Source organism: Phyllostomus hastatus, unplaced genomic scaffold, assembly GCF_019186645.2.
Source record: "Phyllostomus hastatus isolate PE091 unplaced genomic scaffold, TTU_PhHast_1.1 phas_contig_90, whole genome shotgun sequence".
NCBI lineage: Eukaryota > Metazoa > Chordata > Mammalia > Chiroptera > Phyllostomidae > Phyllostomus > Phyllostomus hastatus.
In genome coordinates, this window is record NW_025333984.1 from 4,416,339 (window position 1) to 4,437,991 (window position 21,653).

Sequence of the window (21,653 nt, forward strand, 5' to 3'; positions counted from 1 at the left end):
AGCGCGCTCAGCTATATACCTCCACCGAGGTCTGAGTCGATCATTCCACGCCTGGAGTCACCGAGGCTGCTGCTTTTCTTTGGCCGCCGCTCGGTATTTTTGTGCTCCTCCTCTTTCTCCTCCTCCTTCAAGTCCCAGTTTGGCTGACCGGTTCTGTTCGCGGTACGTGTCCCCCCACGCCCGCCTGCGCCTCGGGGAAGCTGGCGGAGGCTCTCGCTTGCGGCGGTGACCGCCTTGCCCTGAGGGCGGCAACAGCGGCCTAGCGCTGAGGAAGGCAGCGGGAGTCTTGAGGGTCTGAATTCCGGCGTGAGTCGCCTGGATCGCCCGGGGCGCGGGGGAGGGGACGGCGAGGTGGCGCGGTGCCGGGTGGGCCACCATCTTGCGCCATTCCTGGCGGGGGAGGGATCTAAGGAAGGTAGCTGCTCGGCGGCAGGGTTTGGCGGGCAGCTCAGGCCGTGGTCGCGCGGGCCGCCGCCACTGCCACCTCAGCTCTTGGGACCTGTGCATCTGTCCCATGACAGGTTTTGTCTTTTCTTTTTGGAGGCAGCTCCCTTTGGTCTTTTATACTTTTGATGTCGACGTTTGGCGACATCCGCCTATCCCTAAGTCTCTAAAGTCGTAGGCAAAGAAACCAGGGAAGGTTCCGAACTTTCAGGATTCAGGGGCCTTTGGGCCCATCGTTTAGGTCCAGGCTCCCCCGACCCAGGTTAATGGTCGTAGAGTGCTCAAATCCTTGTTCTTGCCAAAGGGACTTCGCTCCTCCGTTATAGAAATCGTGCTCCATTCCGTTATTGTCTAGAGGAGAAGAGCCTTGAGAAGAAACGTGGAGTTCGATACACAATTTTTTTAGCAGTGAGCTTTGCAGGTTTTACTTAATGGAAAAAAATATCTCATTCTCAGGCTTTATCCTTCTCTAGACACGGAGAGAGTTCCTCTTGACTTATCTCAAGTTTTAGTGCTTTTTATTAAGGAGAAATCAGAATAAAATGTCAAGTGTACCAGCTTCTGGAAGCATGGGAGATCTTCTTCCAAGGGATTCTCTTTGTTTGCAAAGATTTTTTAGTTGTTGTTTTTTTTTTTAAATATGTGGACTTAAATTTTGCCTTTTGTTTTCAGTTTTGGTCTGTGAATTTTAATGTCTTCTAGTGCCGTTAAATATAAAATTGGAACCAAGAAATAGAGTTTTAAACTACAAAAGTCTCCTCTTTGCATTCATGAGATGTCCTGCTTGGGGGGTTACCGTGAAAACTCCAACCGCCTCCTTAAGGATAAATTTTCAGAGCCTATGAAGGCACTGGTTTGTTTTATTAAGTTACGGCTGTATGCCCTTGATGTTTTAACATTGGTACAAATTCCACTATAATTGTATTTTACATTTGTATATTTCATTGATTATTACCCATTTTGAGGTGGGCTGTGGGGTGCTGATAGAACTGTGTGGAAGGTGAGGGAACAGCCTCAAGGAGATTGTACCGAAGTCTTAAATGGTAGGAATTGATAGGACCTGTTCTTAAACCTAGATCTTCTAAGTCTTCGGCCAATGTTCAATTTACTGTATTATGCCACACTTTTCACGGGACTGAGGTGATAAAGGAGAATAAAAAAGGATGCTCACCCCCTAAAAACAGAAGAAATATTTTCCAATTCCCCTTTCCTTTATATTTTTATTTTTAATATTTTACATCTTTTCACCTTTTTAGTATTTAAACTATTATTATTTCCAAGCATGTGGAAAAGTTGAAGAATAACACATTGAAAAAAAGTTTTCATGTTGAAGGGCTCCAAATTTCAGCTTCCCCTATTCAACCTATTTTCTTTTTTTTTTAATTTTATTTTAATTGTTAAAGTACAGTTTCAACCTATTTTCTTTCCTCAGTTGTTTTCTAGTCCAATCCAATTTCTTCAGCCCAGTGTTTTACTACTTAGCATCAGCATTTTTAGTTGAAGAAGTGAATGAGGGGATAAGGATATATAATTTTGTACCTCTTCTTTTCTCCTATTTGTTCTCTTTATTCAAGGGGACATTTAGAATCATACAAAGTGGAGGGATCAAGGAAAAAGAACTCATGGACGTGGACAACAGTGTGCTGATTGCAGGGGGGAGGGGAGTATAAGGGGGATAAATAGTAATGGAAAAAAACTACAATAAAATGTTTTTAAAAGAACCATACCAAAATATTTCTGTCACTCTTATACTAATAGGAGAGGGAGAATACCTAAATGAATAGCAATTTTTTGGAAATAAAAGAAATCCGTAGTTTTAGTGACAGGATATTGGAAATATATATTAAAATATTTTGTTATTTCAAAACTAAGTTAAAAGATCAGAAATATGTATTACCTATTCTGTCTTCCTACATCAAGAAGGATTTAAAAATATTTGGTTTTCAGTAAGGTTATTTTAAATGACTCAAAAACACTTAATTTATTCTGTAATGGTATTAAAAATGTGTGTCTAGACTTTTTGATTCATTTTCTGCAAAGCAGTTTTCTTTTAAGGAGTGTTTTTATTCACTCTGGATATGTCAGGAAAAATAGTCATCACTATGTACAATCTGGCTCCAATGGAACTTGTTACATTATTTTTTATGTTTTAAGTCATTTTACAAATAACTTACATAAGAATCACAAAATAGTGAAACCAATTTTATTAAATATTTAATGAGGATTTATTCATGGTGTACTCCTTTGTATATAATTAGAAAAACAAAAGATACATTTCAGAAGCTTACATAAGAATCCAGTTGTCTTTTATTAAGATGGATATTAAAGACATTTGCAAAAATGTAAATCAGTACCACACTTCTCATTAAATTTTTTGTTTGAAAAAAGTATTTTCATTAAAACTATATATGAACATGTATTGGGCTTATTTGTGCTTTAAATAAATAAATATTAAATTTTTAAGTTTTAATTTCTTTTTTTTTGGATTTAAACAATTATTGTTCAATTACACTTGTCCCCATTTTTCCATATTACTCTCCCCTGCCCTACCAAACCCCCACCTCCCACATTCAATCCTGCCACCCTTTGTCGTTGTCCATGGGTCCTTTATACTTGTTCTTTGACTTGACCCTTCCCCTTTTTTCCCCATTATAACCCTCCTCCCTCCCCTCTGGTCACTGTCAGTTCTTTATTTCCATGTCTTTCATTCTATTTTGTTCTCTTGTCTGTTTGGTGATGAGGTTCCACTTATAGGGGGGATCATATGGTATTTGTCTTTCACTGCCTGGCTTATTTCACTTAGCATAATCTCCATTTCCAGCCATGCTATCAATAAAGAGGGGGAGTTTTTTCTTTCTGCTACATAGTATTCCATTGTATAAAATACCAGTTTTTTGATCCACTCATTTACTGATGGGCACTTAGGCTTTTCCAGCACTTGAGTATTACAGATAACACCACTATGGACGTTGGGGTGCATAGCTGCTTTTGAATTGGTGTTTCAGGATTCTTAGGGTATAATCCCAGCAGTAGAATTGCCAGGTCAAAATGCAGTTCCATTTTTAGTTGTTGTTTTGTTTTGTTTTGTTTTGTTTTTAGGAAATTCCATAGTGTTTCCCACGGTGCCTGCACCAGTCTTCATTCCCACCAACAGTGTACTAGGGTTCCCTTTTCTCCACAACCTTGCCAGCATTTGTTGATTGCTGATTTGTTTATGACGGTCATTCTGACAGGTATGAAGGGGTATCTTATTGAGGTTTTTTTTTTTAATCTTTTTTTAAGATTTTATTTATTTATTTTTAGGCATAGAGAAAGGGGGAAGAAAGATAGGGAGAGAAACATCAGTGTGTGGTTGCCTCTCGTGGGCCCGCAACTGGGGACCTGGCCTGCAACCCAGGCATGTGCCCTAGACTGGGAATCAAACCAGCAACTCTTTGGTTCACAGGCCGGTGCTCAATCCACTGAGCCACACTAGCCAGAGCCATCAAGGAGTTTTAATTTGCAGCTCTCTGATGGCTAGTGGTGCTGAGCATCCTTTCATATGTCTCTGGGCCCTTGGTATGTCTTTCTTGGAGAAGTGTCTCTTAAGGACCTTTGCTCATTTTTTAATTGGATCGTTTGTCTTTCTGGTATGGAGTCGTGTGAATTCTTTATATATTTTGGAGATCAAAGCCTTGTCCAAGGTGTCATTGGCAAATATATATTCCCACATGGTTGATTCCCTTTTCATTTTGCTGATATTTTCTTTAGCCATGCAGAAGCTTTTTATTTTGATGAAATCCCATTTGTTTATTCTTTCCTTTATGTCCCTTGCTCTAGGGAACATATCAGTGAAAATATTGCTTCATGGAATATCTGAAGGTTTCCTGCCTGTTTTCTTCTCTAGGACTTTATGGTGTCACAACTTGTATTTAAGTCTTTTATCCACCATGAGTTTATTTTTGTGTATGGTGTAAGTTGGTGGTCAAATTTCATTGTTTTGCATGTGGCTCTTGAGATCTCCCAACACTATTTGTTGAAGAGACTATTTTTACTCCATGTTATGTCCCTGCCCCCTTTGTTGAATATTAATTGACCATAGAGACATGTGTTTATTTCTGGGAAATCAATTCTGTTACATATGTCTAGACATACATCTATATGTCTGTTATTAGTCCAGTACCAGACTGTTTTGATAACAGTGGCCTTGTAATATATTTGATGTTAGGTATTGTGATCCCTCCTACTTTGTTTTTTCTCAAAATTGCTGAGACTATACAAGGTCATTTATGATTCCATATAAATTTTTGAAATATTTGTTCTAGATCTGTGAAATATGTCATTGGTATTTTAATAGGGGTTGCATTGAATGTATAAATTGCTTTGGGTAGTATGGACATTTTGATGATAATTTTTCTAATGTATGAACATGGTATACACTTCCATTTATTTGTGTCTTCCCTTTTTTAAGACAAAAAACATACTAACTATTAATTTATTTTTAAATTTTTTACATTACTTTATTTTTTTAAAGATTTTATTTATTTATTTTTTAGAGAGGGAAGGGAGGGAGAAAGAGAAAGAGAAAAACATCAATGTGCGGTTGCTGGGGGTCATGGCCTGCAACCCAGGCATGTACCCTGGCTGGGAATCAAACCTGCGACACTTTGGTTCTCAGCCCGCTTAATTTTTTGCATTACTTTATTGTTGTTCAGTTAAAGTTGTCTGCATTCCCACCCCCACTGCTCCCTATTTGTGTCTTCCTTAATTTCTTTCTTCAGTGTTGTATAGTTTTCTGAGTACAGGTCTTTTACCTCTGTGGTTAGGTTTATTTCTAGGTTTAAAAAAAACAAACATTATTTTTCTTGTTGCTATATCAACTGGGATTTTTTCCTGATTTCTATTTCTGATATTTCATTGTTGGTGTACAAAACTGCCAATGATTTCTGAACATTGACTTTCTATCCCACTGTTTTGACAAATTCACTTACTAGGTTGAGTGGATTTTTGGTGGAGTCTCTAGGGTTTTATATGTATACTGTCATGTCATCTGCAAACAATGAGTTTTGCTTCCTTCCTCCTTTCCAGTTTGGATGTCTTTTATTTCTTTTTCTTTTCTGATCACTGTGGCTAGAACTTCCACTATTATGTTGAATAGAAGTGGTAAAAGCGGACATCCTTGTTTTGTTCCTATTCTTAGTGGGAATGCTTTAGTTTTTGTTCATTGATATGATGTTGGCTGCAGGTTTCTCATATAGGGCCTTCATTACGTTGAGGTATGCACCCTCTACTCCCGCTTGGCTGAGTGTTTTTATCATAAATGGGTGCTGTACCTTATCAAATGCTGATTCAGCATCTATTGGTATGATCATATAATTTTTGTCATTCCTTTTTTAATGTGATGTATTATTACATTTATTGATTTGTGAATATTGTACCATCCTTGCATCCCAAGAAAGAATCTGACTTGATCATGGTGTATGATCTTTTTCATGTATTACTGGATGCAGTTTGCCAATATTTTGTTGAGGATTTTAGCATCTATGTTCATCAGCGATATTGGCCTGCAGTTTCTTTCTTTGTTGTGTCTTTATCTGGTTCTGGGATTAGGATGATGCTGGCCTCATAAAAAGAGTCTGCGAGTCTTCCTGCTTCTTGGATTTTTTGGAACAGTTTGACAAGGATTAGGGGTTAGCTCTTCCTTAAATGTTTTGTAAAAATTTTCCCGTGAAACCATCCAGCCCAGGGCTTTTATATGCCAGTTTTTTTATTACTGCTTCAATTTTGTCTGCTGTTATTGGTCTCTTCAGGCTTTCTGCTTCTTTTTCATTGAGTTTTAGAAGATTATATTTTTCTAGAAATTTGTCCATTTCACCTAGGTTTTCAAATTTCTTGGCATATAATTCTTTGTAGTAATTTCTTTCAATCCTTTTTATTTCTGTAGTATCAGTTGTAATCTCTCCTGTTTCATTTCTGATTGTTTATTTGGGTCCTCTCTCTTTTTTTCTTGATGAGCCTGCTTAAAGCATTGTCTATTTTGTTTATCTTTTCAAAGAATCAGCTCCTGGATTCATTGATTCTTAGAATTGTGCTTTTAGTCTCTATGTCATTTAATTCTGCTCTGATCTTGGTTATTTCCTTCCTTCTGCTTGCTCTGAGCTGTCTTCGTTGTTCTTCCTCGAGTTCTTGTAGGCATAGTGTTAGGTTGTTTGTTTGAAATGTTTCTATTTTTTAGGTAGGCGTGTATCACTGTGAACTTCCCTCCAAGGACTGCCTTCACTGTGTCCCACAGGATTTGGGCTGTTGTGTGTTCATTTTCATTTGTTTCCAGAAACATTTTCATTTCTTCCTTGTTCTCATTATTAACCCATTTATTATTTAATAGCATGCTATTCATTCTCCATGAATTTGAATGTTTTTCAATTTTTTCCTTGAGGTTGGTTTCTAGTTTCAAGCCCTTGTAGTCTGAGAAAATACTTGGTATGATTTCAGTTTTCCTGAATTAGTTGAGGCTTGTTTTGTGTCCTGTCATGTGGTCTGTCTTTCAAAATGTTCCGTGTGAATTCGAAAAGAATGCATATTTTCCTTCTCTAGGGTGAAAGGTTCTGTATATGTCAGTTAAGTCCATTTGATCTAGTGCATCGTTCAGTGCCACGCTATCCTTGTTGATATTTTGTTTGGAAGGTCTAACCATTTTTGTCCGTGGAGTGTTAAAATCCCCTACTATATATGTGTTGCTGCCTGTATCTTTCTTGACATCCTCCAAGATTTTCCTTTTATATTTGGATGCTCCTATGTTGGGTGTACATATGTTTACAATGTTTATGTCTTGATGGCTTCTTCCCTTGAGTGTCATGGAGTATCCTCCTGTGTCTCTTTTTATGACCTTTCTTTTGCAGTCTATTTTTTCTGATATAAGTGTTACTACCCCAGGTTTTTTTTCCTGTCCATTAGCTTGGAATATTTTTTTCCAAACCTTCACTTTCAGTCTGTGTAGGTCTTTTGTTCTGAGGTGGGTCTCTTGTAGGCAGCATATGTGTGGGTCATGTTTTATCCATTCAGATACCCTTTGTCTTATTACTGGAGCATTTAATACATTTACATTTAAGACTATTATTGATAGGTACGTACTCATTGCCATTTTTCCTTTTTCTACATGTGTGCCCCTCTCTCTCACTCTTTTTATTCATCTTCTTAAAGCAGTTCCTTTAACATATCTTGCAGTGCTGGTTTAGTGGAGGTGAATTCTTTTACCATTCCTTTCTCTAGGAACCTCCTTATTTGGTCTTCCATTTTAATTGAGAGCCTTTCTGGATAGAGTAGTCTTAGTTGCAGGCCTTTGCTTTTCATTACCTGGAATATTTCTTGCCATTCCCTTCTGGCCTGTAGTGTTTCCATTGAGAAGTCAGCTGCTAGACTCATCGGGGCTCCCTTGTATATTACTTCCTGTTCTCCCTTGCTGCCTTTAAGATTCTCTCTTTGTCTTGGAATTTTGCCATTTCAATTACATGTGTTGTGGAGTGGGCCTGTTTGAGTTCATCCTGATTGCTACCCTCTGTGCTTCCTGGACTTGTGTGATTTTTTTCTGTCATCAAATTAGAAATTTTCCATAATTACTTTTTCAAACAGGTTTTCTACCCTTTGCTCCTCTTCTTCTTCTGGTGTCCCTATTATATGGATATTATTACATTTCATATTGTCCTGCAGTTCCCTTAACTCCTCTTGTTTTTTTATGAATCTTTTTTCCTTTTCTTGCTGCTCTTTCTGGAAGTTGTTTTCTACCTTGTCCTCCAGCTCACTGATTCTATCTATCCTCTGCTTCATCTAGCCTGGTTTTGATTCCTTGTACTGTGTAGAAAGAATCCTTCCATTCAGAAATTGTATTCTTCATTTATTCCTGGCTCTTTTTGATAGTTTCTGTGTCCTGTTTCATGCTGATGTAGTTCACAGTAAGTTCCTTGTACCTTCTCTGTAGTCTTTGGTAATTTTCAATTAGCTCATTGAGCTTTCTTATAACCATTGCTTTGAACTCAATATCTGATAGCTTACTTGCCTCTGTTTCATTTAGCACTCTTTCTGGGGATTCCTCCTTTCCTTTCTATTCGGGGTTGTTTCTTTGTCTTCCCATTTTTTGGTAGACTCTTGTTTGCTTCTACCTCTTAAATTATCTGCTTTAACTCTGTGTCTTTGTGGTGTGAATTTCTGTGGTGGAGACCTGTGTGATTCAGTGGTCCATTCTCTATGATCTCCTGAACTTGATGCTCTTGGGATGCCATTTATCCCATTTATGTTGGCTCTGTGGATGTAATTGGGTTTTGATTGTTGTTGGGTCATTCTTTGGTGGGTCCTTCCCTCCAACTGGTTGACTAGGGTCACTCCACCCACCACGTCTTGTATAATGTTGTGCAGATGCTGCCAGAACAAAGCCACGTCTTCAAAAATAGTTTACATCCACAGTCCCACTATCAACAGTAAATGAACCAGTGTTATTGAGGGTGTAAAGAGATCAAGATTATTGTAAGAAAGGAGAGCGAATATGATGTGACCTACTGAAAGAAAAATGATTTTGAGAGGATAGAGGGAGGAACACTAATAAGAGTAAGGAATCGGAGCAATGAGAAGGGAGTAAGTATAATTCACATGGTAAATAAAAAAGGGAATGAAGGCAGAATGGAGTAAGAGAAGGGGAGTGTATAGTACTAGGTTTAAACAGTAATTTTAAAATGTAAAATAGAAACAAAAAGGGGAAAAAGGAAGTAAATAATAAAAAATAAGAACCAAAATTGGAGAAAAGGATCCACCACAGCACTACCAGCAATAAATGAGCTAAAATTAATACAGGTAGGGTAAGAATTACAGGGGGAAATGAATAAAGAAAAGTTTAAGAGATATCTAGAGGAAAGGGAAGGGCTTTTGAGATGGTAGAGGGAGAGGGAATAGCAAATGTGAGGAATGAAAACCAGGCTAAGACAGGGAAAATTAAAATTGGAGATGAAAGAGAAACAATAAAGAAAAAAGGGGGCAATAAGAGAGGGACAAAGTAAAATTTCAGACAAAAAAGTAGGAGAGGGGAAAGGTAAAATTTGAGATTTGAAATACAAAAATAGTGAAGTTCTAGAGATAAAATGGAAAAAAAATGCAACAACTACCTTATCTACAACCAGCAAGCAAAGATTGCTAAATATGGAGAGAGAGAGAGATAGGGTATTTTAAGAGAAGGAAAAAGAATGTGAGATGACCTTTGACAAGAAAATTGGTTTTGAGAGGGTGGATAGGGTAGAAATAGTAAGTGCATAATGGAAACACATTGTAGCAAGAGAAAAAACAAAATTTAAAATGAAAATAGAGGAAAGAAGGAGGTAAATGGGGTAAGAGAAGGGAGGAGCAAAATATGTGAATTAAAATAACTTATAATATCTAGTGACTTAATATGCACAAACTTGAAAGACAAGAAATAAATGTTAAAAGCTATACAGGAAAGAAAATATCACAAATCATGGAGAAGACTATGGTGGGTTTCCTCTTGATAGCATCTAGTATTTACCACTGTTTTTGCTTTCCGGATCCACCTCTGGTGATATCAGATGGTGACCCCCATCTTGCCTTAGGCAGCCTATTTGAGACTACCAGGGATCTACTCTGTGGCTGAGTCCTTCAGTTATTAATCTAGTCACTCTGCACTCAGCAGTCAGGCTTAAGCACCATAGTTGGAGCCGAGTCCCTCCTGGGGATGAGGCTATTGCTTCCCCTCTGGCTGCTGCCACTTGGAGGGGAGTGATCTGCCTGAGCAAGATGGCTCCTGCAGTATGGGGGTGACTCAGCACCAGGATCCTCACAGCTGCTCTCTCAGTTCTCTCCCCAAAGTCCCTGTTCCCCGACTCTCCTCAAGTATCTCCAGTCCGCTCTGCCTCTTTCTTTGCTGGAGCCCTGGTTAAGTGGCTGCAAATGAAATCTATGCATTGGCCCTTTAAAGAGTTCTTTGAGTCTCCAGCCAAATGTCTCTGGCAGAGAGAAACCCCTCTACTTTTTGTAGCTGGGTGATATTTGTGTATTTTTCAGGCTCTGGTGCTCTAGGCTGGAGAGTCTAGCTTAGGGTTTAGACCTCACACTTCTCAGGTGTATCCAACTGGCCACTTAAATATCCCTCTGTCACTTCAGCTGCCACCTATAGGTGCCCAACTAGTCCTCTCGTGTCTCCACTGCACTGCCTACCAGTCATGTTCTGCCAAAGCTGTTTCTTCTGTATATAGTTATAAGGCTTCTCTCCTGCTATTGTTCAGTTGTTTATTCCAGGTGATTTCTCCACCATTTAGTTGTATTTCCAGATTGGTCCTGGGAGAAGGTTAGTGTAACTTCCCCTCACTCCTCCACCATTTTCTCCAATCTAAGTTTTAATTTCTAATGTGGTAAGTTACAATAGATATAATCCACATAAACTAAAAGCTCATTGAGGTCCTTATTAAGTTTTAAGAATGCAAAGAGTTCCTTAGACCAAAAAGTTTGAGAACTACTGATGTTGTATACTTCATTTATGACAATATATTAACATTTTTTTTATCTGAACTAGAATTTTGTTTTCTCATCTTCTCAGTAGATATTACTGTTTTCATTTTACAGATAGATAACTAAGGTCAAGGAGGTTGATTAAACATCCTATAGGTTTGGCAACCGGAAAATAATAGAGTCCAAATTCCCACTTAGTTATTCAGCCTATGTCCAGTGTTCTCATCCCTATACTGTAGTTTTTTAGTTGACATTTTCCCTAGTGGATAAAATTTACCCCTATAAGCCCTAGCTGGTGTGCCTCGGTGAATTGAGTGCAGGCCTGAGAACCAAAGGGTCACCAGTTCAATTCTCAATCAGGACACATACCTGGGTTTCAGGCCAGGTCCCCAGTAGAGAGTGCATGTGAGGCAACTGCACGTTGATATTTCTCCCCCCCCCTTTCTCCCTCCCTTCCCCTCTCTCTAAAAATTAATTTACAAAACCTGTAAAAAAGTTTACCCCTATAAGATGTGAATTAACTAATAATACAATCCTGAGGTTATTTTAGAAATTAGTCATTATAGTATATTTTGTGAAACTTTTATAAAATACTATATAGTTTGGCTTCGAAAGGCCATTTATGCATTAGTTTTTTTCTCCTGGTTATCTTTTACAAATGAATTATAATGAAGCATATTCTTATAGATAAAATCTTTAGCCTGAATGTGATATAAAAATTACTTTGCAGAAAATAAGGTTTACTATAGTGCCCAATCCCAAAAACTAACATAAAAATATTTTAAAATATAGGCAATAATTGCAAAGTATTAGACCAATGAATTTTATATCTTTAGGGTCGGTCATCTAGCTGTTTTCTACCAATAAATGAAGTATGAAAGTCAACAGAGACATATCTTTTGACTTCTGGCCAAGATGGAGGTATATGTAGATATACTTTGCCTCCTTGCACAACCAAAAGATGGGCAACAACAAATTTAAAAACAAAAAATAACCAGAACTGCCAGAAAATCAAACTGTATGGAAGTCTGACAACCAAGGAGTTAAAGAAGAAACATTCATGCATACTGGTAGGAGGGGCAGAGATGGGCCGCAGGGGTGGAGAGGACCTGTGGCAAGGCAATAACTGGAAATGGGCAAGTCGGCAGCTGGCAGACTAGGCGGGCCCACATTTGCAAGCAGATAACCGTGAAGAACAACTGGGGAGCACCGAGAAACAGCACAACCCAGAGTTCTGGCGTGAGGAAATAACGCCTCAAAACCTCTGGCTGTAAAAACCTGTGGTGGTAGCAACAGAAGAAACTCGTAGCCTCAGGAGAGTTCGTTGGAGACACCTGCCCACCCGGAATCAGCACCAAAAGGGCCCAGATTTGCTTGTGGAAAGCAGGGGAATTGACTGAAAGCTGCTGAGAGATGAGCAGGGAGCATTGTTTCCTCTAGGACCCCTCCTCCACATACACCAGCGCAAGGCAGCAATGTGGGTTGCCCCACCCTGGCAAATACCTAACGTTCCACCCCTTACAGTGTAACAGCTGTAAGAGACCAAAAAAAATGGCCCAAATGAAAGAACAGATGAAAACTCCAAAAATAGAACTAAGTGATGAAGAGATAGCCAACCTATCAGATGCACAGTTCAAAACACTGGTAATCAGGATGCTCACAGATATGGTTGAGTATGGTCACAAAATGGAGGAAAAAGTGAAGTTGATACAAAGTAAAATGAAGAGAAATGTACAAGGAATCAGCAGTGAAGAGGGAAAAAAAAGGACTCAAATCAAAGATTTGGAACAGAAGGAAGAAATAAACATTACACCTGAAGAGAATGAAGAAAGAAGAATTAAAAAATATATAAGAGGTTTAGGAACCTCTGGGACAACTTTATATATCCCAACATCCAAATCATAGGCATGCCAGAAGAAAAAGAGGAAGAACTGAAATCGAAAACTTATTTGAAAACATAATGAAGGAGAATTTCCCCAATCTGGCCAAAGAAATAGACTTCCAGGAAGTCCAGGAAGCTCAGAGAGTCCCAAAGAAGTTGGACCCAAGGAAGCACACATGAAGGCACATCATAATTACATTACCGAAGATTAAAGATAAGGAGAGAATCTTAAAAGCAGCAAAAGAAAAGGAGATAGTTACCTACAAAGGAGTTCCCGTAAGGCTCTCAGCTGATTTCTCAAAAGAAACCTTGCATGCAAGAAGGGGCTGGAAAGGAGTATTCAAGGTGATGAAAAGCAAGATGACCCTATCCAACAAAGCTATCATTTAGAATGGAAGGGCAGATAAAGTGCTTCCTAGATAAGGTCAAGTTAAAGCAGTTTATCATCACCAAACCATTATTATGTGAAATGATAAAGGGACTTATCTGAGAAAAAAGAAGATGAAGAAAAATGTGAGCAGTAAAATGACAACAAACTCACAACTATCAACAACTGAACGTAAAATGAAAACGAAAACAAGCTAAGCGAACAACTAGAACAGGAACAGAATCACAGAAATGGAGATCACATGGAGGGTTATCAGTGGGGAGGGGTGGGGGAAGAATGGGGGAAAAGGTACAGGGAATAAGAAGCATAAATGATGGTACAAAATAGACAGGGGAATGTTAAGAATAGTATAGGAAATAGAGAAGCCAAAGAATTTATATGTACAACCCATGAATATGAACTAAGGGGAAGGGGGAATGTGGGTGGGAGGGCAGATGCAGGGCAGAGGGGAATAAAGGAGGAGGAAGTGGGACAACTGTAATAGCATAATCAATAAAATATATAAAAAAGAAGAAAGTCAACAGAGACATAAGTTGAAAACCTAAATAAAATTGGGGCAAAATAATAAAGTTACTGCAGAAATATTTTTCCAAAGTGTACCTGAACTTCATGTGTTCAGGCTTTCAAGAAAATATCTAATCCCCACAATATTAAAACTTCTTGGACAAAGGAAAGATGGTGAGCCTATGTTTTGCTTCTAAATTACATGTGAATTGTTCCCAAAACCTGGTTTGAGAGTTTGAATTATTTAAATGCCAGTGAAATTGTCTACAGAACAAAGGTATAATCCAGTGTTTACTGGATTTCAGTACTGTATCGATTAATTCCTGTTGTAATGGTGTGGGGATTGACTGTGGGAGTTGGAGGGTAGGGGTGGGCTAGGTGGAGGAGGCAAAGGGGTAAAATTGGGACAACTGTAATAAAATAACAATATTAAAAATAAATAGAAACAAATAAGCAAAAATAAAAGCAAACAAAAACAAGGGGGGAAACATTTTCACAAGACACCCTCCTACTTAAAATGTAGAATATTCTTAGAGTACCTACACAATCGTAAAACACTCTTTGGAGGTGCTTTTCATGCAAAGGGAATTTGCTGGAAAAAGTAGGGGTCAAAGCCAAACAACCAATTCTGCCATCAGAAGGCATGTCAGGGTCCAGCTGATCAAGATTGGCTAAATGAATGAATGAATGGATGAATGAATGAATCACAACCTTTGTACCCAATGATGGTTGTTTAAAATTTATTGAGGAAAATGGTGAGGTTCTAGTTGCTGGATTTGTTCTCAAAGGTCATGCTGTTAGTAACATTCCTACAAGTCTGCTTTAAGGTCATCAAAGTACCACTCTCTCTTTTGGCCTTACACAAAGGCAAAAAGGAAAGACCAAGATCATAAGTTTTAATGGTGCAAACACATATTAATAAATTTACTAAAAAACAAATTAATTAAATGTGCCAAAAAACAAAGTAATTAAAACTATGAAATCAGTACTATTTAAATCAATTTTAATACATGGAATGAATAATGTATTTTGATGAAACAGTCACTGCGTATTTTGAGTTTTTCATACCTATATTTCATATCTATCTAAACAATTGCAAGATTTTTCTGTTTGAACCTTTTCAATACTTTCATTTCTATAGCTAACCATATTGCCATTTACCCTTCATTTTGTGCACATGCATTATTTAAATATTCTCTCCCTCTGATCTTTTATTAATAGACAGCAGCAATGAATGTACTTGATGACAATGCAGTAGTAAATACAAAGTATGAGTACTGATAAGATCCAGCAATTCCATTTCTGGGAATTTATCTGAAGTAAACAAAAACACTAACTTGTAAAGATATCTACACCCTCATGTTTATTGCAGCATTATTTACAATATCCAAGGCATGGAAACAACCTAAACATCATGGACAGATGAATGAATAGAGAAGATGTGATGTGATACACACACACAATGGAACAATATTCAGCCATTAAAAAAAGGAATCCTGCTATTTGCAGCTACATGGATGGGCCTTGAGGACATTATGCTAAGTGAGATAAGTCAGAGAAAGACAAATACTGTTTTATTTCTTAAACAAGTAAACTCATAGACATACAAAACAGATTGGTGGTTGGGTGAACTTGGCCAAAAGATACAAACTTCCAGTTATAAATAAGTCCCAGGGATGTGATACACACAATGGTGACTATAACTAATAAGACTATTGAATGTTTGAAAGTTGCTAAGAGAGTAGATCTTAAAGCTCTCACCACAAGAAAAAAATTTGTAACTTTGTGATGGGTGTTAACTAGACATTGTGATTATTTTATAGTATGCATATATTGAATTATGTTATATACCTGGAACTAATATAATGCTATACATCTATTATATCTCAACTTTAAAAACCATGAGTATTGAAATTATGACAGCTTAGTTATAAGGTGGTCATCCAGGTTATCCTGAGTATGCTAATGTTAATTTTTTAGATAACAAAACAATGTATTGTTTTAGAGACCTCCTGCACCATCTGGAACATATCTATTTTTCCTCGAGATCTATTAGTTTGAAAAATGTTGGCATAGTCCATTGGTAAGAGTATTCTCTTCAATACAAGTACCAGAAACCTTGCTCAAAATAGATGAAACCAGAAGTGAACAATTATTCTCTTAATTGAAAATTTAGTAATTTAAAAATTTTTTAAATTTAAATTCCCTTTTAAAATTTAGTAATTAATTTGCTTCAAGCATAGCTAGCTTCAGGTGTTTAAATGATAACATCAAACTTGAATGTCTTCCTTACCTCCCCTCTTTTTCTCTAACCCAGAATCTATGGTTTTGCTCTTCTCTTTGTTAGCTTCTTTCTTAGGTAGTCTTTCTCCACATCGTGACTCCACAACTCCCAGCCTTATATCCTACCAGCTTATTATTTTAACAGCTTTATTGAGATAATTCATGTAACATAAAGTTCACTCATTTGAAGTATACAGTTCATTTGTTGTAGTGTATTCACAACATAGTGAAAAAATTACCGATAATCAATTTTAGAATATTTTCAGTACCCCAAAAAGAAATCTCATGCCCATTCATAGTCACTCCCCATTTTCCCCCAACCCTCCCAATCCTAAGCAACCTCTATTCTACTTTCTGTCTTTATGAATTGGCTATTCTTGGGTATTTCATGAAATAATATAATACATCGTTTTTTCTTGACTGGCTTCTTTCACTTAGTATAATGTTCTCAAGATCTACCCGTATCATAGTATGTATCAGTACTTCATTCATTTTTATGAATGAATATTTTTAATTCTATAGGTATTTCACATTTGGCTATCCATTCATCAATCAGGCATTTGGATTGTTTCCATTATGGGGTATTATGAATAATGCTGCTATGAACATTTGTGTACAAGTTTTTGTGTGGACATATGTTTTCATTTCTCACCAAGAGTGGAATTGCTGAGTCATACGATAACATTATGTTTAACTTTGTGAGGAACTACCAAAGTGTTTTACATAGTGTCTGCACAATTTCATATTTCCAGCAGCAGTATAAAAGGAGTCCCTTTTCTCCATATCCTTGCCAGCACTTGTGATTTTCTGTCTTTTTTTATTATAGCCATCCTAGTGGATGTGAAATGGCATCCGTTAATTTTTAAATATATTTTCCTGTGGTAAAATACACATAAAATACAATTAACCATTTAAACTATTTTAATACATTAATGTTTTTAAATTTTTATGCAATTCTTTATGCAATTCTTAAAAGTGTTGAATTTTAAAAATATAAACCCAAAAACAGAAACTATCTAAATAGTAATTATAATTATTAATACAGGCAGTCTCCAAAAACTGAATAGTGTGTTCCAAGAGGTGTTTGTCAGTTACTTGGGATTCATTATTCTCCCATTGGAACAGCATATTAAACATGGGTATAGTATCTGCATCTGAGTCAGCAGCTGGAATGGAGAGTTCTTTACTCCTACAGTTTGATGCCAACTCTGAGTTGTATAACCTAGAGACCCTTTGGAGTTGCTATTATAGGAGCACCAAGTTTCTAACTGCACATTTTGCTGAATATTTTATTTCTCTAACAGATTAATCTCCCACGGAATTCCTTACCTTGCCACCAAAACTCTGAAGTAATGACTTGAGTATTTTGTGGTGATATTTTTGGAGGGCTCAGCTACCTTATTGGATAGCACAGCTTTAGACTGATGTTGTGATTCTAAATGTCATCTGAGGATTTCTGACTTTTTAGAATGTTTGCAAATGTATTAATTGAGGCTCCTTCATGGCTGCTATGGGCCCCAAAAGCCATCTCCGTAGTTAGTCATAGGCAGTAGACCGGATATGTTTATGTATACTGTTTTTACATTAGTACCAATTTTAAGGTATTTGTGGTAATATCTATCAATAGATATTTTGTATGACCATTTAATAAAAGTGTTTTTTATGAGTCTCATGGGCTGTACAGTTCTGACTTAAACAAAAAATATTCTGGCTCTGGCCAGGTGACTCAATCAGTTGGAGCATTGTCCTGTACCCCAAATGGTTGCAGGTTCAATTCCTGGTCAGGGTACATTCCTAGGTTTCAGTTTCAATCCCTGGTCAAGGTGCTTATGGAGGAGGCAACCAAACAATGTTCCTCTCTCTCTCTCTCTGTCCCCCCTCCAACTCTTCCCCTTTCCTCTCTCTAAAAGCAATAAAGACATGTCTTCAAGTGAGGATTTAAAAAAAATGAAATTCTGTATTCTTGGAATCAGTAGTAGGTCCTTAATGCTGAGAAAGAATTATCAGGTATTTATCTACTCAACATATATATATGTATTACCTTAATTCTAGTTGCAAGACAAGTGATAACTATCAAATAACTGAGTTAGAGATTTAAATAGTCAAACCTCAGCCCTGGCTAATGTAGCTCAGTGGATTGAGTGCCAGCCTGAGAACCAAAGGGTTGTTGGGTAAATTCCCAGTCAGGGCACATGCCTGGGTTGCAGGCCTGGTCCTTAGTAGGGGGTGTGTGAGAGGCAACCACACATTGATGTTTCTCTCCCTCTCTTTCTCCCTTCCCCTCTCTCTAAAAAATAAATAACTAAAATCTTTCAAGAAAATAGTCAAACCTCAGAACTATGGAAATTTGCTTATGTATTGAATTCACTAGAGATTCTTGTAATAGTAATTCAGGCATTTATAGCAGATTTTTCTAGAGTTAAAATAGTTTTTTTCCCTTTGGTCTAATTCAGTCTAGAAAATTTTGGAATTGGAAAAACTGGGGAAGATTAATTTTGCTGTCTAAGATTAAAGATAAATATGAAGACTCAATTAGCTATTTATCCTAATACTTTAGATTTCTGATGTCTAATATTTTACTTGTTTTATAACTGAAATAGTTTCTAAGTATGATTATTTTATGTGTAAATTAGTATGTACATGAGAATTCAGAACACATATTCTTGTTTTAAGGAAATAACATAGCACCTTTTTGTTTTTAAAGATTTTATTTATTTTTAGAGAAAGGGGAAGGAAAGGACAAAGAGAGGGAGAGAAACATCCATGTGTGGTTGCCTGTCATGGACCCCTTACCTGGAACCTGGCCCACAACCCAGGCGTGTGCCCTGATTGAGAATTGAACTGGTGACCCTTTGGTTCACAGGCCCATGCTCAATCCACTGAGCTACACCAGCCAGAGCCTAATATACCACCTTTTAAAAGCCCAAAGAATCATAGACACATAAGATTGTAAATTTCTGAAAGCACAGCTATGATTTATTCATCTTAGTTTTCACATTACCTTGAGCACAGAAGACAATGAGTAATTAAAAAAAAAATTAAATCCTCATCCAGGGACATTTTTCACTTCTTTTACAAAAAGAGGAGCGGGGGGGGGGAGAACATCAATCAGCTGCCCTCTCATACACACCCTGACTGGGAATTGAACCCAGTCAATCATTGATGTTCAAAACATTTATTTCTAATGTGAAAAATAGGCAACAGTTAAAGATTATTGTTACTTAGCATTTCAAAATTTAGATTCAATAAAACATATTAAAGGGTAATTCCTCATTTTTACAAAAGGATGCCTTTCAAAGATTATTTGTAATTTAATAATTCATTAGATTTCTTCAAGTAATTAATAAATACTTTGTACATTCAACATTTGATTAAGTTCGCATTCATTGAGGAATAAACCAGTTATAGAAAGTGAGTAGCATATGTATATCAAAAACATCGAACTCAAAAGGTAAGCTTTTTGTAAGAGAAAAGGAGTAAATGTATGTATATACTTAATTTAACAAATCCACTCTAACAGTAGGTATGTTTATTTTATAGGTCCAAAAGCTGAGACCTAACTTGCTACCTTGTCTGGAGTCTCATGGTAGGTAAGTTTGCTGGAGATCAAAATCAGACCCAAAGATTTCTGAATCCCAAGTTTAATGTTTTAATATTTGGTATTAAAGTGACTCATAAAATTGATTGATGTTGTATGTTGGTGCTTAGGTGACTCTGCAACTTGATGGATGACAATAAACCTTTTCAACCAAAAAGTAAGTATTGCTGCTGAAAGTGATGCTAGTATGTGTGACTTTTGTACTTATAACTTTGCTTCATGAGAACAGGTGAGAAAGGTAGAGATGAGCACATTTAACAAGCGAAATAGAGACAGACTCATAGATAGAGAACAGGTTGATGGCAATGGGGCGTTAGAGGGTGGAGGGATTGATCAAAAGTGAAAAAAGACTCATGGACATGGACAACAGTGTGGTGATTGCTGGGGGAAAGGTATAAGGGGGATAAATGGTAGTGGAAAAATACAATAAAAATGTCTATGCTAAAATAAGTAAATAACACACTTATTAAACTAATATATGCTCATAGTGAAAAAAATATACAATAAAAATGTTAGTAAACTAGAAATGAAGTATTTCTTCATCTCCAGAGATAATGCTTTTTATACATAATCACAAACTTTTATGTGTTGACAAAAACTATATTATTTCTAAATAAAATCATACTATATATGCTATTATGTGTCTTTAAATAATTTTTACTCAACAATCTACCTTGAAATATATTGACAGTAGCAGCACCTAGTAAAAAAAAAATAAGGAAGACCTGTGAACACAGATGTAAATAATTTTTTATTATCAGTATATATGGGTCTCCCTCATTTTTAAAAGATAGTATTGCCTGACTTTGCCTAGTTTCTTAGCTCATAAATTATCATACATTAAGCGCCTACTGCATGTCCAGTAGACTGCTGTGTCTAAGAGAAAATACAAAGGAAGAAAAAATATACTCTTCACTCTCAAGGAGCTTACCTTGGAGTTAGACATATACAATTCAAACACATTAATAGTGAGCATTTGAGATTATATATAGTAAATCTTGAATTACATGGAATAGACTGCCAATGTAGTAAGAGATGGAAGAAAAACAAGGTCTAATGGGTTATTGAGTAAGTTAAAATTGAACTAAGAGTTGGGAAGAGGCAGTAAATAAATATTTTGTTGAAGATCTGTATTAAGTTAGGTACTTTACATGAATTTTCTTGAATTTACCTTATCACTTCAATTAGGTTGATATTAAACCAATATTAGAAATGAGGAAACAGCCAAGCAATTTCACCAGAGTCTCATGATTAGAAGTAGTATAGTGAAGATTTGAACTATTCTATTTAATGTCAAGTTCATGCTATTTCTACTATACTTAAGTAATGTAGACAGTCTACAGTAAGAAGAAAGGATATTTTAGATGGAAGAAGCAGTACAAATGAGTACTTCAAGCAACATAATGAGAATGATGTTTTTAAGTAGTCAGAACATGCAAATGATGTGAATTACTTTTTAATTTTACTTAGAGCACTCTGTGTGTGTATAATATATATGTGTTATATATATAAAGTATAGTTTAGAAAAGAAATGGAATGGTTCATAAAGTTGGTTACATTGGGGAGGGTGAGAAAGTTTTTTGTATTATTTAATGGTAGGTGGACTACTAAACATTAAATAACGTGCCAATAAATGATTTTGACATACCTATATAGAAGGGAAAATGATATTAAAGGTTTTTGCCCCTCATTTTATATTTTATTTATTTTTAAAGTATCTTTTATTGATAATGCTATTACAGTTTTCCCAATTTACCCCCCTTTGTCCCCCTCTACCCTGTACCTCCCAGCCCTCCAGCATTCCCCACTTAGTTCATGTCCATGGGTTGTACATATAACTTATTTGACTTCTCTGTTTTCTATACCATTCTTAACCTCTCCCTATCGATTTTATGCCTACCAATTATGCTTCTTATTCCCTGTACCTTTTCCCCCATTCTTCCCCTCCCCTTCCCCACTGAAAACCCTCTGTGTGATGTCCATTTCTCTGATTCTGTTCCTGTTCTGTTTGTTTGCTTAGTTTTTGTTTTTTCTTTTTTCTTTTTTTTTAGGTTCATTTGTTAATAGTTGTG

General features: G+C 36.7%; 1 protein-coding gene across 5 annotated transcripts in view; it reads left to right on the forward strand.

Moving 5' to 3' along the window:
* The window catches only part of ZNF280C (zinc finger protein 280C), a 73,743-nt gene continuing 52,090 nt past the window's right edge, over nt 1-21,653 (forward strand). For 2 of the 5 annotated variants that reach the window (XM_045852299.1, XM_045852303.1), the window contains exons 1-3: nt 1-162; nt 19,524-19,573; nt 19,692-19,738. In XM_045852299.1, coding sequence (XP_045708255.1) covers nt 19,708-19,738 — 31 coding nt within the window. In that variant the 5' untranslated portion in view covers nt 1-162; nt 19,524-19,573; nt 19,692-19,707. The remainder of the gene's footprint in view (nt 163-19,523; nt 19,574-19,691; nt 19,739-21,653) is intronic. The other 3 variants (XM_045852300.1, XM_045852301.1, XM_045852302.1) reach the window with 3 other exon arrangements.